The sequence below is a fragment of the Mustela erminea genome, chromosome 4, assembly GCF_009829155.1.
Source record: "Mustela erminea isolate mMusErm1 chromosome 4, mMusErm1.Pri, whole genome shotgun sequence".
NCBI classification, from domain to species: Eukaryota; Metazoa; Chordata; class Mammalia; order Carnivora; family Mustelidae; genus Mustela; species Mustela erminea.
In genome coordinates, this window is record NC_045617.1 from 45,722,998 (window position 1) to 45,741,487 (window position 18,490).

Genomic DNA, 18,490 nt, shown 5'->3' on the forward strand with positions numbered 1-18,490 from the left:
TTTTAAATGGTATTTGTTGTATTTGGTGAAGCATTCTGAGGATGATCTGTCTTTCATTTCCAGGGAGGTGGAAGGAAATCAGTAAAGTCCTTTTACTAATTTCATGTCTCCTATGGACTAAAAACCTAAGGAGCCTGCCATACTTTCTGATTACCCTGAATGGTAACACAGAAGAACACACATAGCTAGTACAAGATTATGTAAATGAGATAAACAACAGTCAGGATGAGGTAACAGCAGTCATTTAGAAACTTCAGTTAATATCATGTCTCCTGCTAACAGTGAATCGGTGAACTTAGGAGTCAATTAAAAGGAGAAAGGAATTGGTTTACAAAAGGAAATGGATTTGGGCGCTTGGGTGGCTCAGTCAGTTAAGCATCTGCCTTCAACTCAGGTCATGAGCCCAGAGTTTTGGCACCAAGTCCTGAGTAAGGCTCCCTGCTCAGCGGGGGAGTCTGCTTCTTCCTCTACCCCTCCCTTGCTAGTGATCTTTCTCTCTCTCTCTCACAGACACACACACACACACACACACAAATAAAAAATCATTAAAAAAAGAAGTAAACGGGTTTTCAAGAATTTCCACACACTAGAGGAGAGACAAGGTCAGACTAGTATGCCTTTGTTATACACACATATTGGTTTGTGTGTAGGAAGATAGGAAGAAAAAGAATCCTTTCTAGGCATCTGTTACAGCGACAAAAGGAAGTTCACTCACGTTAATTCTTAGCCCTATGTATCATTATATAGATTAGAACTGAGGCTCAGAGGTAGAAACTGGCCCAAAGAAGGCACAGCCAACAGGCCATGGAGCCAGGGTTCCAGTCTAGGTATGCCTGTGCTGCTTCCACACTGCTGATGGAGGCCTCTGGCAACAAGGCCTTGAATTATGAAACTCACCGAACTAATAAACAGAAGATTCAGGTCAAACAAGCCAATTTACTTCTAATTTGAGTGTCAAAGTCAGGAGTTATTCAAAAGAAACAACTACCATTTCTTCCATAGTAAAGAATCAAGCAAGACAATTCTGCTATGCCTACTGCATGTCTAAAACTTTCAGAGAGTGCTCTTCTGAAATAAGCTTGGGAGGTAAAGAGGGGACCTCCAACACCACACAGATTAGAGAGTCAGGTCAGAAGGTAAGGGGAAGAAATTGGTGTATTTTAAAAGCAGCTTAAAATCAGAACATGGGTTTTCCATACTAAAGGAGGGAGAAGGTTCAAGGCAAATGGGAGACAAATTTTGGAAGGAAAAAATTCACTATATAACTTGATGTATTTTCTGATTGAGTCATGTGAATATATTGCATATTCAGAAAGCAAAATTCTAAAAAACTGGTCTAAAAGTCAACTCTAACGAAATGTCCTGGCTAATCTATATAGCAACAGAATAAAAGACTAATGAAAACGATCTGAAGAGTAAATAAAGTTGGTTTACTTCCATATAATGCTCATTCCTCACACTAGGACTGTTTCCTCAAAACAGTCAAAAACAGGTCAAAATTAAGATAAAGTCATTGCTTCATTCTAAAGAACTAAAGTACAATCTTTACAGTCGCTAGATTGAGAGGCCAGTGAAAAATAAGAATAATACTGTAATTTATTTAAAACTGTCTGTTGAAATCTAAGTAAGGGGGAAAAAAAGGTACATGCTAGTCCCATGTCCACCGCCAGGTTAGCACCGGGACTGCTTACCTTTAGAAACAGCAGGCTTAATGGCCATTCTGCCAACCAGGCATTCTTTCAGCATGGATTCGTAATTGACCCAACGATGAACCTGGTATGGGATATAAATCAAAGAAAAGCAACATGACTCTAACTCCATGAGATGCTCTAATTTTATTTGCAGCCAAACTAACCATTCTTACATAGACTGCTCTGGAAAATTAAGAAGTGGGATTCAATTAGCCACTAAGGGAGCAACAGAAAGGCAGCATTCAAAGGGATTCCTTAAAACAATGTTTTCTAAGTGTTGTCTGCAGATCTCTGGAGGTTCTTGACACCCTTTCGGATATCCATGAGGTCTCAATCAGATTCATAATAATACTGAGACGGTATTTGTCTTTTTTGCTGGTGTTGACGCTTGTACTGATGTGGAAAAAGCAACGGTGGGTGAAACTGCTTGGATGTTGGCATGAATCAAGGCAGCAGTTTCAATCTTTATATTCTTCACCATCATATTGGTTTCATTTAAAAATATCTTTCATGAAAGGGCACCTAGATGGCTCAATCGGTTGAGTGTCCAACTCTAAATCTCAGCTCAGGTCTTGATCTCAGGGTCATGATTTCAAGCCCTGTATTGGGCTCCACGCTGCACATGGAGACTACTTTAAAAAAAATCTTTCATGAGGTAGAAAAATGATTAATTTTCTTAAATCTCAACACTTGAGTACAGGTCTTGTTGAAAAAATGATTTCTCAAAAATATTTCTGCTCAAAGTAAGATGGTCACCTTGAGGAAAAATACCGAAGTAATTATTTCATTTGCAAAAATGAAATGAACTTTTGTCTCAGAAGTCTGTTTATATGTAAAAGAAAGAAAAAGACTGATAAACAAACTGGTTATTCAGACTTGGGTATCTGACAGACATTTTCTTGAAAAGGAACAGACTGAGACTGTCACTTCAAAGAAAACAACTGATAGTATTTGTTGCCAGACTCACCAGTGGGAATTAAATTTAAATACCCCCTGGAGGACACGTTCTCAATATACATTAAAAGCCTCAAAAAAAAAGTTAAAAGCTCTTTCATTAAAATATTCACATATACACAAAGATGTGGGTACCAGGATATTCATCATAGCAGTATTTATACTAGCAAAATACTGGAAATAATCTAGAGTCCAACTATAAAAGACCAGTAAAGGAAAACTAATACATTATTCAATAAAATATTAGCTCATCAGTAAAACAATCAGGTCAAATAACACTGGCATGAGAATCTTTGTATATGCTTCTAAGTAAATAAATATATGCTAAAATAGCAAATACATACTATATAATTATAAATGGGCACTCATTTATTAATAGAAATTAAAATTTCATTTACCAAATATTTATAGAACATCCAAAGACATGTAAAGCAATATCCCTGGGGCTATAGCACTAGGTAGAATTTTGCAGATAAAAGAAGGTGAAACATACTCAAGGAGGCAAAAGTATGAGGTTTGTGAATCATGGAACTAGTGATTTGCTCAAAGCACTTCAGTTTGCTCAAAGCAAAATGCATGTTGAGAATATTTGCCTTAATACAGTCTTTTAAGGCCTCAAAGGCTACACTAAGGACTTTCAATTCATCCCACTGTCAATGGTGCACATCTGAAGATCTGCAGAATGAGGTGCTAAGATGACTGTCTTAAACAACACTCATCCAGCTGTCATGTTATTTACATTGGTACTGAAGGCAAAGGATCAGGACAGTATTAAAATAGTAGGGCCAGAGAAGGTGATGATGACTTCAACTAAGGCAGCAGGAAGAGAGAAAAGGATGTAATGTTTACTGGATTTCGCCAGTGACTGGATATTGGTGTGCAACGAGGAAGGCAAAGATTATTCAAGTGGCTTCAGGTCCCCATTACCAGAAACAGGAAACAGCGGAGGAATAAAAGGGAAGAAGATGCATTGATATAATTCGAAGGCAAAACAACTACGTGCCTATGGGTAATCAAACTGCCCATCAGGCATTTGGAAATAAAAACACGAGGTCAGAAGCGTGATCCAAAGTAGAGACAGAAATCTGACAGTGAAAAGATAATTTAATGTTTGCTATACAACTCAAATACTAGCCCTGAATAAATACTCAAATATTTAAGGATACAAGAAGCTTGCCCACAGTTTCTAGAATACAAAGTTGTTTACTTCTGTAGTAAGTAAAGTCTTATATAAACATCACTGGTCCTGTTAAAGGCAAGTGGAATGCAGTAATCTGATAACTAACATACTGTTTAAACTGCTAAAGAATTTAACAGTACAGCAGTTCTTGTGACTTCTCCAAAACTTAAATAAGGTTTACTTAAGTAAGTAAGTATAACCTCACGACTGAGATCACCTCTGTAACGTCCTGAGGCTGAATATACTCTTCCAAAAGAAGAGTTTTCCGTAAAATCTTGGTTATAGAACAGATATAAGAAAAAGGTATGGCAGACAATTTTCACACAAATGTTCCTAAACTTTTCTACTTAGCTTGCATTGCTAGACAATAACAAATAACAAATAACAATGGGAATTTGCCTTAAATCAGCGATAAGAACCTCCCAAGGGGAATGCTATTATGACCAATGGCCAAACACGACTTTCCTCCAACCCATGAAGAACATGAATAGCAAACGAGATTCTGCTATTTAAGTAGATGCACTTCAGCACATTTAAATATAAAACAAACTTTATTTCTGGCAACCTGGTCAAAAAATAAATTCTAAAATAGATGAGAAGGTAGGAGGGACAGATATCAAATTATATTTGTTCAGGAGTCAACTCGGGGTACCTAGGTGGCTCAGTCAGTTGAGCATCTAACTCTTGGTTCAGCTCAGGCTGGGATCTCAGGGTCATGAGATACAGACCTGTGTCAGGGTCTGTGCTCAGCAGAGTCAGCTTGAGGATTCTCTCCCTCTGTGCCTCTACCCACTCATGCTTGCTCTCTCTCTCTAATAAATAATCTTTATTAAAAAAAAAAAAAAAAAAGAAGTCTACTTTAAAAATAACCCAATCTCATTTCACTATCTTAATGGTAAAATCCCAGTACCACAACATGGATCATCATCATTAAAATACAAAGTAAAACTTATGTGAGACAAAGGCAAAGTTCTATTCTTCTCAAGATTGTTGTTTCAAAATAACAGTTCAGCCGATTGACAGTAGTTAACATATGGATATTACTATATTACATATGTGTATATGTTACATATGTACGTTTGATCTATGTAACTTAAATAGTACAAAAGCTAGTATTTGTTTTTAGTAAATGTAAGGGAAAATATAAGGGAAAAGATCTAATATAAATATCTTTTGAAATATACATACAGATTTTCTGCTACCACTCTAGAAATAGATTTTATCTTATAAATTATATACAAATATATTTTATTACATATAAAATTTATATAAAATATGTATGAATTTTTCTAGAACATATAAATTATATATATTTCTATTAAATAATATATTTCTATTAATATCTATAATTCATAATATATATGTAATATTACATATATACTTATATACATAAGTATACACATAATACTTATATACATAAGTATTACATACTTATATATGTAATATTACATATATATGTATATTATAAATAATAGATATTAATAGAAATAGATTTTCTATTCATTAATCATCTAACTTTCTACATGATATGCAGACTCAGTATAGCAAGACAGGCCAGTTACTTAACATTCCCCAAAGGAGAAAAAACTGAGTACAGAGAAGCTAAATTTCTTGTTTTTTCTTCTAACCATTACTGCCTCCCATGACCCAATCATCATCATCATCAAAATCAATCCAAATTGAGTAAACAGCTGCAAATAGAGGAGAGAGAAAGCACTTAAGAGCAGATGCCCAGATACAGATTTGGAACCAGCTCTAAAATTTTAGTAAAATCATTCAAAGGCAAATTAAAAAAACAGTTGTTACTTACGAGCATCTTCCTACCTTTCAAAACTCAAGCAAACACGTGTGAGAGTTGTGCAACTATTTTCTTTTTTTCTACAACAGTCATACTGTTAATCTAAGAGAACTTTTCCCCTGTGATACTAGGATTACCTTCACCACCTTACCTGATCGAAGAGGTCAGTGCCATCGGATCCTGCTGCTCTCATTAGCTCATCTTCTCCACCAGGATGATACTCCATATACGGGCTGACGTTATAAACAAAACCTATCCAAACAAGGGGAAATAATATCCTAAATGGACTTCGTAAAAGTTGTACAAACGAGAAGTGTAAGTTTCAATAAATCTTTTCAAATACATTCTATTCAACAAATCATTATTATTATTTCAAAGCAGTAAGTACATCAAGGGTCTAAGATTTCACCAGACTCACAAGTTAACAAGTTGGTCTGCCAGTTTCATGGGTCCTGGTCAGAAACTGTCAGACATAAAGGGTAATTTACTACACACATCACAAGCAGTAGCATGTGCATGAGTTCTCCAAACCCCAATTCCTACAGACCTATGTGAAGAGGGCCAGATAATTCCTGTGCGCAAATGTGCTGTACGAAAGGAAGGGAAGTCTGAGTTTAGGAAAGTTGAATCTTTTATAATGAACAGGAAGTACATGTGCCCTCTGTTCTGGGTGGGGGAGATATTATCTTTATTATACTAAACAGTAGGCAAGCCTGTCCTCTATACTCTAGTAGGAGTCTCGAGTTCTACTATGCAAAGTTGTTTAGTATGCCAACATCCCCAAAAAGACTGCCCCTGCTTATAAGATGTGCAGGTTATCTACAAAACCTAAAGAGAACTGCCTCCTAACACAAACGAATAATGAAACACTGTTTATGGTTTTCAAAAGTTCTCTCTCTCTCTACTCCATCCTTCTCTATAGCCCTGGTATGAAAATCTGATGAGAAGGAATCAAACTGTCACCCATGTGTCTGATCATCTCAGCAACCACTGGGCAAGCAAGGGTGACTGGGCCACTGAGATACGCTCTGAGAAAACAAGCACAATCCTTCCCTGCAGCTGTCCAAGGAACAAAGATTCTTGCTGAGGTCTTTTTTTTTTTTTTTTTAAGATTTTATTTATTTCTCAGAAAGAGAGAGATAGGGAGAAGGAATGAGTAGGGGGAGTGGCAGGCAGAGGCGAGAGCATGCTCCCAGCTGAGCAAGAAGCCCAATGTGGGACTGGATCCCAAGACCCTGGGATCATGACCTGAGCCAAGGGCAGCAGCTCAACAAACTGAGTCACCCGGGCGCCCCTATTGCTGGGATCTTAACAATCCTTTTATCTTCTCCAAACATTTATCTCATCTGTTCATATATTTAAATATATCTTTATTTAAAAAAAAAAAAAGGAACAACAAATGGAGAAAAATTCACTCAATGAATAGCCTTCCCAAGGAAATGAGTTACTTTTTAATACTTTACTTGAAAAACTAGACAGTAGACAAATCCAGCCCTGAAGATATCTCAAGAGTACAATGAGAATAACTGGTTTTCTTATACCTAGGACTATTCCCTCTTTATATTATGACCTCCATGAATTTAAATAACTTTAGGTAATTTAAAATTTTCATCCTATGTGATAATCTTGGGACGAAAGAAGAGATTGGATTTCAGCCCCAAAAAGGTATTGTAGTTTTTCCATATAAGTTTAATTTTAGAGAATAACCAACTAGGTAGATTTCTTTATAAGATGGCTTAAAAGCAACTTAGGCAACAAAAATAAGTAAATTCACAAAATCTCTTTCAGCCAGTCCTCCAAATGAGCCTGAGATAAAAAACCAAAATGACTGCTAGAGTTCTCGCCTTTCCTCTTCCCTATCCACCTGCTCTACCAAATTTGGAAGGAATTTTTCCTACTGTTTCTTGCTTAAAATCCACAGACCACAAATGCCAGAGGTAATGATTAGGATCAGAATTATTCCCAATAGGTTTTCTGTTTTGTTTTGTTTTGTTTTGTTTTTAAGATAGAATGGCTTACTTGGAATTTCAAACTTTCTCAGCAACCAAACCTCAACTAGAGTTTCTCAAGAACATGCAACCTACAACACACAATCATGAACCTTCTGTGACAGAATTTCATGTTTCAGCAACTGGCAGAAGGATAAACGGGGCTTTGCCAGTTGTCCATAATCAGCATATAAAACCTAGAACATCCCATATGTGTTCTCTTTGACCTCTCAATCCTTTAGATTGACCCTTATCCTCTCATATTCTCACTCCAGACCTGAACAGCTTCCATGCCATTCAAATGGACAAATCTAGGAATGCCTATAAAATCCCTCACTGTAAGGAACTGAGAATGTTAGTGTCTCAGTCCAAGGAATATTAGAGCCAACCACACTTGGCAGTGTTTGTCACTGTTTATTATGAGGCAGAGCTCCCAAAATGCAACTGATGTTTTTCCTCTGGTGCAGAGGGCTCTTTCTTCTCTTTTTTTCTTCCTCTATCTTATCTCCTTCCTTTTCCCTTTTCAAAAGCATTTCCTAACACTAAAACTTCAATGTGGCAGAAGAAAACAAATGCAAAGAATCTAACTTTATGATTTTCTTTCACGCTTGGTTGTATTCTATTTGTACTACACTTGGTTTTTAGGCAGTAATTTCTTACATATAAGCCTCTAGCCCCCTATGGATTCTTACCACCTGGTTTTCGAAACTAATTTTGCTTGCAACTTCCTAAATTTTGTGGTGACAGAATTAACTTCTTCCTATAGCTCTAGTTGCTCAAGTATGGCAGATTTATAGAACAGACTTCCCATTAAATAAAAATACGTGGTGTTTAAGGACCCACAGGCATAATCTCAACTTAAAGCTAGGCTATTAATAAATTCTGCACAACCTAAATCCTAATAATGACATTAAGAACAAAAATGGGCAGGAAGACATTCATAAAACACCACCAGCCTTGAATGGCACAAAACTGCTATGACCAAGATCCTCTGGTCACAGACCAACAGGTGCTTTCAGATCATTTACATGGGTCACCTTCAGTTGCAGAGGGGGAGATAGGGAGAACATCTGCTGACCGATCAATCAATCTACCTAACTATCCACCCACCCTCCCACCCACCCATCCATCCATCTTATCTACCCAACCTGATATTTTATTTTTTGTTTTGTATTTTGTTTTTAAAACTCTAACCAGGAGTAGATAACAAGGATTGACTGAGTACTGTTAAGAAGAGCAAGTTAATTTCAAAATATACAGACATACCAATCACAATGCTATACACCCTAAACTTATAAAGTGTTATATGTCAAGTATCTCTCAGTGTAACTGAAAAACAAAAGATAAAAAAGAACTTATTAAAATTAAAATACAACAATTTTATTAAGAACATCTACTGTAAGGTTTAAAAGACATCACTTTTTAAATGCCCTGGATTCAGAAGTACATTTTCTAGCTAATTCATCCTAGCTGAGCTGCAGCACAACCAAAGACACACATTCAGAAAAACAGCTACACTGAGTTCTTTAGGCAATGTACTGGTAGTACCTGTTCTAGTATTTTAACTCTAAATTATCTCGTGTGTTACATATCTAGAACTCTGAGCTCTCAAGTAAGTTCTTAGAATAAAAATTACTCACTTTAAAATTACCACTTAGTGCTTTGTATTACCAGAAACTTATACAGCTAATTTAATCACAGAATGAAAGAGTCTCAAGATTGGGAGAGCTCTAAAGGTAACTTTGAGTCTGATTTCTGATCTAATACAGGACCTAACTTTATAAGATCTACAGATAGACCATTGTTCAGCATCTGCTTGAATAGTAACAGTGTCTAGAAGCTCACTGCTTATTTAAAAACTAATAGTTGAAGGATCAATATCATTTTTATACCTAAAACCTAATGTTGCCATTTTTCACATAGAGAACTCTTCCTTCTTGGTAAATGCTGCCCCTAGTTTTTCACATAAACTTTTTATATTGATTGTAATTTAAACTCTAGCTGTTACACAATGAAATATTTGTGTGTAAAAATTTTAAAAACCCACAACAAAATGTGTAAAAGAAAATATACTAGTCACCTAACCCAACTAACAATGTTACCACGATTGAGCATTAAATGTCATCCTGAACTTCCTAGAAGCCAAGGTTAAAAAGAGACACTAGTAATACTGGTTGCATTGCCTGATCTTAAAAATTATTAAAAAGAAACAAGGATGCGGAGAAAGGGGAACCCTCCTACACTGTTGGTGGGAATGCAAGCTGGTGCAACCACTCTGGAAAACAGCATGGAGGTTCCCCAAAATGTTAAAAATAGAACTGCCCTATGACCCAGCAATTGCACTACTGGGTATTTACCCTAAAGATACAAACGTAGTGATCCAAAGGGGCACGTGCACCCGAATGTTTATAGCAGCAATGTCCACAATAGCCAAACTATGGAAAGAACCTAGATGTCCATCAACAGATGAATGGATCAAGAAGATGTGGTATATATACACAATGGAATACTATGCAGCCATCAAAAGAAATGAAATCTTGCCATTTGCGACAACATGGATGGAACTAGAGCGTATCATGCTTAGTGAAATAAGTCAAGCGGAGAAAGACAACTATCATATGATCTCCCTGATATGAGGAAGTGGTGATGCAACATGGGGGCTTAAGTGGGTAGGAGAAGAATAAATGAAACAAGATGGGATTGGGGGGAGGCAAACCATAAGTGACTCTTAATCTCACAAAACAAACTGAGGGTTGCTGGGGGGAGGGGGGTTGGGAGAAGGGGGGTGGGGTTGTGGACATTGGGGGGGGTGTGTACTTTGGTGAGTGCTGTGGGGTGTGTGGACCTGGCGATTCACGGACCTGTACCCCTGGGGATAAAAATATATGTTTATAAAAAATAAAAAATTAAAAAAAAAAGAAACAAATAAACAAAAGGAGACTACTTACTTCTTCTTTAGAAAGGAGAAAGCCCTTTGAGTTTTTGACATTGATATTGTGTTGAACATGAGTCCCTACATAAGGGTCACTGACCAAGCAACAGATGATATGATTTAACAATATGCAGAAACCTTCTTCAGGCAGCATTCCTACCAGCCTTCCCAGCCCTGCATTACCACAAATGTACATTCTGTCTTTTGAGACTTGCAAATTTGGGGCATTTCATATAAATGGAAGCAGACAATATAGGGTCTTTTGTTTGTCTTCTTTCACTTAGTATAATATTTTCAAGGTTCATCCATGTTGTAGCATGTGTCCATACCTCATTCCTTCTTATGGCTGAAAAATATTCCATGTATGGATACAGCCCACTTTGTCTACCTGTTCCTCTGTTCATTGACATTTAAGTTGTTTCCACTTTGGGGTTATTACGAATAATGCCGCTATGAACATTCACGTATACATTTTTGTGTGGACACATATTTTTATTTCTTTTGAGTATATACATAGGAGTAAATCTGCTGGGTCATATACAATTTATGTTTAACTTTTTGAGGAACTGCCAGAATGTTTTCTATTCTCAGCAGCAATGTGGGAAGCTTCCAATTTCAGAGCACTCTTTTCTAGTCACCACTCTAACTTCCCATAGACAGAAAAAGTCTTTTCCCACCTACAGAACCTGAATCACTTATCTCAGATAACTGAACTAACAATTGGATTGCAACAAGCTCCAACTCATTCTTAACCCCAGCCCCACATCTCACATCATAATGTAAGCCTCAAGTGACAGTTATACCTATTAATCTATCTCCCAGATGAGGCTCCACAATTTTTCAGGATAGGTAACCACATGTGAACCATAGTAGCCCGCTGATAGGGACTAAACTGCATCCCCATGGTTCACGGTAACACCCCCACGGATAATTTGACATTTTCTTTGTTCTATTTTACATTAGAGAGTCTCAAAGCATGATCCAGACCTTCCTAAGGGAGCTTAAAAGTCTTTTGATGGGTGGTCCAAGGCCACAACATTTTTGTGGTAATACTAACAAGATAAGATGTCATCTGTCTTTTTTAAAATCTTTCTTCCACAAGTCTATAAGATTAAGTGCTGAACCACTGTTGATTTTGTTGGCTCTAAAGTCAATGAAGGAAAAAGGTGTGTTCACATAATAAAGTCATAGCAATATTTCTCTGTATTCAAATGTACAGATCCATTTTTGCAAGTACTGTGACCACCTTGCCATCTTGTGTTCACTAAAGAAATAGCACAGTATTTTAATTTTAAGTCTACTGATATTTACCTAGTTCTATCAACTGCTGAGAGAGGGTGCTAAAATATGCAACAATAACTGTGGATTTTAATTCTACTTTTCAATACTATCAATGTTTGCTTCATATTTTTTGCAGCTTTGTTATAAAGCATAAACAGTCTTCATAATGAACTCTTAACGTTACGAAATGTTTTTATCTCTAGTAACATTCTTTATCTTTGGTAGTATACTTTAACCAATATTAATATAAGCCAACCTTGTTAGACTTACTGTCTAGATAGTATACATTTTCCTACACATATACTTTCAACCTCTCTGTGTATTTATATGTAAAGTGTATCCTTTCTACAGAGCACCTAAATAGACATTTCTACAAAGACATAAAAATAGCCAACAGACACATGAAAACATGCTCAACATCACTCATCATTAGAAAAATGCAAAGCAAAACTACAATAAGAAATCACCTAAAAAATTTTAAAAAAGAAAGAAAGAAATCATCTCATACTGTTCAGAATGGCTAAAATAAAAAACACAAAGAAATATCAAGTGTTGGCAAGGATGTAAGAAAAAGGAACCCTCATGTACTGTTGGTGGGAATACAAATTGGTGTAGCCACTCTGGAAAACACTAGGAAGGTTCCTAAAAAAAAAATTAAAAGTAGGAATACCATATAATCCAGTAATTCCACTATTGGGTATTTACCCAAAGAAAACAAAAACACTAATTTGAAAAGATATATGCACCCCTACGCTTATTACAACATTATTTAAATAGCCAAGATATGAAAGCAGCATTAGAGTTCATCAATTGATGAATGAATAAGACGTGGTACATATACACATTGGCATATTAGCCACAAAAAAAAAAAAAAAGAATGAGATTTTGCCACTTGCAACAACATGGATGAACCTAGAGAGTATTATGTGAAGTGAAATAAATCAGTCAGACAAATACCATATCATTTCACTAACACTTGGAATTTAAGAAACAAATCAAATGAACAAAGAAAAAAAGAGGCAAAAAACCCCTGACTCTTAAATACGAGAATTAACCGGTGGCTGGCAGAGAGGAGGTGGGTTGGAGGATGGGTGATAGATAAGGGGGATTGAAAGTACATATATAGTGTTGAGCACTGAGTAATACACAGAACTGCTGAATCATTATATTATATATCTGAAACAATGTAACACTCTACATAATTACACTTCAATTAAAAAAAAAGAAAGAAAGAAAGAAAAAGAATTGACCTAAGTAATTTTGGAAACCAATGTTTTGACTGGGAATGTGAAACCAAAGACAAATAATTATATAAAATGCTGCAAAATAAACAAACGAAACAAATAAATACAGTGTATCCCTTCCAGCCATCATGTAGTTAGGTCTTGATACACATAAACACACAATCTCTATCTTTCAATTCAAATGACTGTTCCATTTACGCTTAATTACTGATAAGGCTGAATTCAGAGCTACCATTTTATCAGTCTTCACCCTTACCCTCAAATTTTCTTTTTCTTCTTCCAAGTTTTCTGTCCGTGTCTCTATACCTCTATCCCTGCCTTCTTTGGGGTTAACAAAGTATTTTTTTAGCATTTCATTTTATCTATTGACTTTTTTACTATACCTCCTCTCATTATTTTTTTTTAAATTTTTTTTAAAGATTTTATTTATTTATTTGACAGACAGAGATCACAAGTAGGCAGAGAGGCAGGCAGAGAGAGAGGAGGAAGCAGGCTCCCTGCTGAGCAGAGAGCCTGATGCGGGGCTCGATCCCAGGACTCCGGGATCATGACCCAAGCCGAAGGCAGAGGCCTCAACCCACTGAGCCACCCAGGCGCCCCCCTCCTCTCATTATTTTTAAAATGATTGTTCTAGATGCCTGGGTGGCTCAGTTGGTTAAGCAGCTGCCTTCAGCTCAGGTCATGATCCCAGCATCCTGGGATTGAGTCCCACATCAGGCTCCTTGCTTGGCAGGGAGCCTGCTTCTCCCTCTGCCTGCCACTCTGTCTGCTTGTGCTCACTCTCGCTCCTCTCTCTCTCTCTCTCTGACAAATAAATAAATAAATAATCTAAAATAAAATAAATAATAAAATAAGATGATTGTTCTAGGGATATCTATATATATCCTTAACTTTAACCAGTTTACTTGAGCTAATACTGTACCCAGCTAGGTGTTGTATAGTAGAGTACCTTAGGATTTCAGAATTAAAAGCATTCCTTTGTCTCTTCCACTCCTGAAAAGCTTCTAAAATGACTAGAAAGGATAGATAACACTTAAAACCAAAAAGACACAGAAAGCAGAAGAGGAGATGACTGCAATAAGGTTTTGGAAGCCTGAAGCCAAAAGATGAGTGACAATATACTTAGCAGAATGAAGAAAGGTGAAAATAAAGCCTGTGTAAGGTGGAGGGGAATCTATAAAAGCCAATGTGTGCAACAGAACACCCCCCCGCAAGTGTAAGAATCAGGGATCCCAGGTTAGGGGGCAGGAAGATCTTGAATTCAATAGAAGCAGCAATACAAGCCTAATATTGCCTTCACTATCCTAAATACCAAGCAAGCAGCCCCTTCCCTACCCTGCAAGAAGTGTACATTTATTCTTTAGACAGGATGAACCAAAGAAACATTACACTGAAGGAAACACGCTTGGGAGTAGGGGAGAGGTTTGAACTAAAAACCAGAAGCAAAAGTCACAACATTAAGATCCACGTCCTACCACCACCATCCCAGCAGCTTCCATCCCAGATAACCTTCAGAACACTTATCTGCAGATGACTGGGGGTGGGGGAGGGAATTCCAGCCCAAAAGACTGCTTGCATACAGTCGGTTGGGGACACCTGCCAGTGCAGCCAAACCCATGCATAAAAGAGTTCTGCCCACACACGTGGAACTTCCATTTAGCTCTCTGGTTCATCCCTCTCAAAATAAAAGGACAGACGTTTAAAGAAAGCCCTCTAAAATTAAGATTAGTATCTAAGCAACTTAAATTGTGGACCTCTGGTGTACAATTTTAAAAAGAAAAAGAAATATGAAAAATGAGACCAGCACTGCCTCACAGAAACTAGAAAAGAGAGAGGTAGCAACTGTCCTGAATATAACTTGGAGCTTCTAACTCCACCAAACAAATTCAGTGATGGTGAGTCCAATTTACAAAAGAGCTAAGACGATCGGAACTGAATGCCTCAGTCTGCATGGGGAAATTTAAATAAGATGTGATAAAGTCCTCTATACACTTCAGAACATCAACAGGGCATAATTACCAAAGATAATCTTATGCGACATTCCTATCACAAAAAACAGCCCTGATATTTAACTACGAAATTGATTTAAAAGGAAATTGATCAATAAAAGCATTAAAAATTAACCAACAAACAGTCTGAGGGATCAGTTATACTCTAAATATTTTGAAAAAAATTCACAAACCTCTCCTAGGGAGAACAATGACCAAACATCATTAGCAACAGCCACATTTACTATACTTAGGGTTGATTTACAGTTTATGTCAATATTAAACAAGACACCCTCTCTCTAAAAATTAGTTTTCCCTATTCCATGAGATCATTTCCCTCTGTCTGCCTATGCCTTAGGTCTACCTCCGACAGCTACCAACCAGCCCTTGACTGCACTGCTGTTAATTACGTGGGCGGAAGAGGAGCAGATAACGTCCTTGTGTTTGGGATTATTTCTTATTTTCCAAAATAAGTCAGGTGCAAAGATTATATCAAGAAAAATGTGTTCCTACCTTTAACCAAAAGAAAAACCAGGAGTGCTTGAGTAGCTCAGTTGGTTAAGCATCTGACTTTGGCTCAGGTCATGATCTCAGGATCCCGGGATGAGCCCCACCTTGAGTCCCGCGTCAAGCTCTGCGGTCACTGGGGAGTCTGCTTGTCCCTCTCCCTCTGCCCCTGCTCCCTGCTTGTGCTCTCTCTGTTTCTCTCTCTCAAATAAATAAATAAAATATTAAAAAAAGAAAAAAAGAAAAAGCCAGACAATCCAGAAGTTTTTGAGCCCATCAAGGAATGGAGCATACAAGGTCATAATGCAACAAATAATCTAAAATCCAGAATGATAAGCCGGTCTGAGGAGATGGGACACATGAGTTGTTTCATCTTTGATAGAGCAAAGGAAAAAGAGACATTGCTATAAAACAACTGAAATTTTATCACACTCTTTAAGGGCCAAATGTGCACTGAAGCTATTTTAGAACACTGAAGGTCTCAGAAATGGGATTCTGTATCCACCCACTCACAAATTTCTTTTTCACACTTTCCCACCTCATGTGATGCTCATGAAAAGTACGAGCAGGGCAGGTCTGAGAAACGATACTGTTGGTTCTGGTGTATAATGCCTGCTCCAAGATTTGCGGGTAGAGCAGGAGTACCAAGAAGTCAAATTACTCTTTTGGACTGCCCAAATCATCAGCTACTGGTGGGGCAGAAGCAAGAAATTCATCCGTGCTTCACAATGAAACCCCGCGTGCAGCAAAAGTTATCCATTTGCTGGGAAGGTACAGTAAAGCCTCTCATCCTTGAGTTCTGCACTGATACCAGGAAGAAGTTAGTTGCTGCTGGAAAGGGAAGGAAACAACACATCCCCCTGTGCTCTGGTCTGACACAAGGCAAATGCAAGATAAGCACTGGGGGAGGCACCCAAAGCCTCCGGGGCTCGGGGCTCTGGACTGATACAAAATGGAGGACTTCTAGCACTGGAAGGGAGGCAGGGCAATTGCTTACAGCCTTCTCCCTCTGCCCTGTCCTCCACTCCAGCCCTACTGATAGAAGGCAAAGCTCCGCTGTCAGGAGAGGGGTAGGTTGGGCAGAGGCAAAAAACCTGTCTGCGTTCTAGATCTTGCGCTGAGGATGAGGCAGAAGAGAATGTCCACTGGGGAACTGACACAAGGACTGAAAAGAGTTCAGTCTCTGGGGCTCAAGTGCATAGAACCCACCTGAGCTGGAGGTTCAAATAAGAAAATTGCACAAACACGTCTGCCTCAACCACAAGTCTTATACCAAGTAACAAGCAAGATCATCCAGGAGCACAGAGGGAGCCACCCCTACACAGGCAGTCAGGCAGGCTGTTGGCTAAGAGTGCAATAGGAACAAGGAGAAAGTCCTACCACTGTAGGACCCACACAACAAACAAGCCTAGCAGCAACCTGATCTGGGAGGAATCTGAAGTCTGTGGTATGCTGGTGGTAACAATGGCAACAATAAACCCCCTAACCAGCTCAACTGCTACCCAGACTGATTCAATTGAATTGTCTGCCAGAAAAAGTGTACTCGTTTCTAAGTGTAAATACCTCAGGTTCTACTGTGCACATTATGCAATGTGGGACATTCAATCAGACATTACAAGTCACACTGGGGAAAAAAAAAAAAAAAGACAAGAACCCATTGTCAAGAGAGAAAAACAGGGACGCCTGGGTGGCTCTGTGGGTTAAAGCCTCTGTCGTCGGCTCAGGTCATGATCCCAGGGTCCTGGGATCAAGCCCTGCATTGGGCTCTCTGCTCAGCAGGGAGCCTGCTCACCCCTGCCTCTCTGCCTACTTGTGATCTCTGTCTGTCAGATAAATAAATAAAATCTTTAAAAAAAAAAAAAAAAAGAGAGAGAGAGAGAAAGAGAAACAGCAACACAACCAGACTTTAAGGTGGTGTATATGTTAGAACTATTATACAAGGATGTTAAAATAACTATAATTAATATCTTTTAAAAAGTCTAGTAGAGAATGTGGATGACATTTAACAAGGTAAATTTCATCACAGAGACAGAAACTATAAAAAGGAGTTTAATGGAAATACTGACACATTTTAAAATCAGGCTCAAAATTCAATAATGGACCATGAATCTATATAAGAAAGCTATCCAGAAATAACAAAGTTTCAAACTGATTAAGGAACTCCAGGGGCCAATAATCTAGAAACATTAAATATCAAGTTTCTCAACTGGTTACTACTTTGTGAAATAATTAAAACCATACCATGGTTTAAAACTCCTACCCATATCAAAATATACAAATGCTTCAAGGTACATTTACTGAACACTAAACCAGGAGCCATGCCCTCTGCTGGAAGCTAGGGGTAGGGTGAGAAGCAGTATATTAGTATTCCCAAACTCAATTTAAATAGGAGAAATACTAAAAATGGTCCAAAATTTATAGATGTTCTCACAGAAGTCCAACACCAAGTGCTAAAGAAGAAAGTTCAGGTATGAAACACAGCCCGAGAGGGCAATGTCATGAAGAGATTAAAGGACAAAGCTGTTGGCAGAAAGAAAGCAAAAAAGTAAAGGGTATTAAATAGTGCTAGACAGACAACTGCCCAAATTCATGAGGCGGCTGGAGAGGGTTGATAAGAGCACATAGAGATGAGCCCTAGGAAGGAAAATGGTCTTAGAAAGAGTGGGATCTTTGAAAAGAGTGTGTCTTGGGAACCCAGGAGACTCAGTGGCTTAAGCATCCACCTTTGGCTCAGGTCAAGCCCCACATCGGACTCCCTGCTCCATGGGGAGTCTGTTTTTCCCTCTCCCTCAGGCCCTAACCCTGCTCATGCTCTCTTTCTCTCTCTAATAAATAAATAAAATCTTAAAAAAAAAAAAAAAGTGTGTCTTTCCAATACAAAGGAGAGAACAAAGACAGGAGACATCACTAACTTTAAGCACCTTCTA

At 37.9% G+C, this 18,490-nt stretch overlaps 1 protein-coding gene across 4 annotated transcripts in view; it reads right to left on the reverse strand.

Annotated features, from left to right (window-relative positions):
* LOC116588276 (cytochrome b5 reductase 4) overlaps positions 1 to 18,490 on the reverse strand; it is an 88,279-nt gene that overhangs the window by 58,011 nt on the left and 11,778 nt on the right. For all 4 annotated transcript variants that reach the window (XM_032339142.1, XM_032339140.1, XM_032339141.1 and 1 more), the window contains exons 3-4: positions 5,775 to 5,875; positions 1,692 to 1,773 (exon numbers count right to left, since the gene is read on the reverse strand). In XM_032339142.1, the coding sequence (XP_032195033.1) occupies positions 1,692 to 1,773; positions 5,775 to 5,875 (183 nt within the window). The remainder of the gene's footprint in view (positions 1 to 1,691; positions 1,774 to 5,774; positions 5,876 to 18,490) is intronic.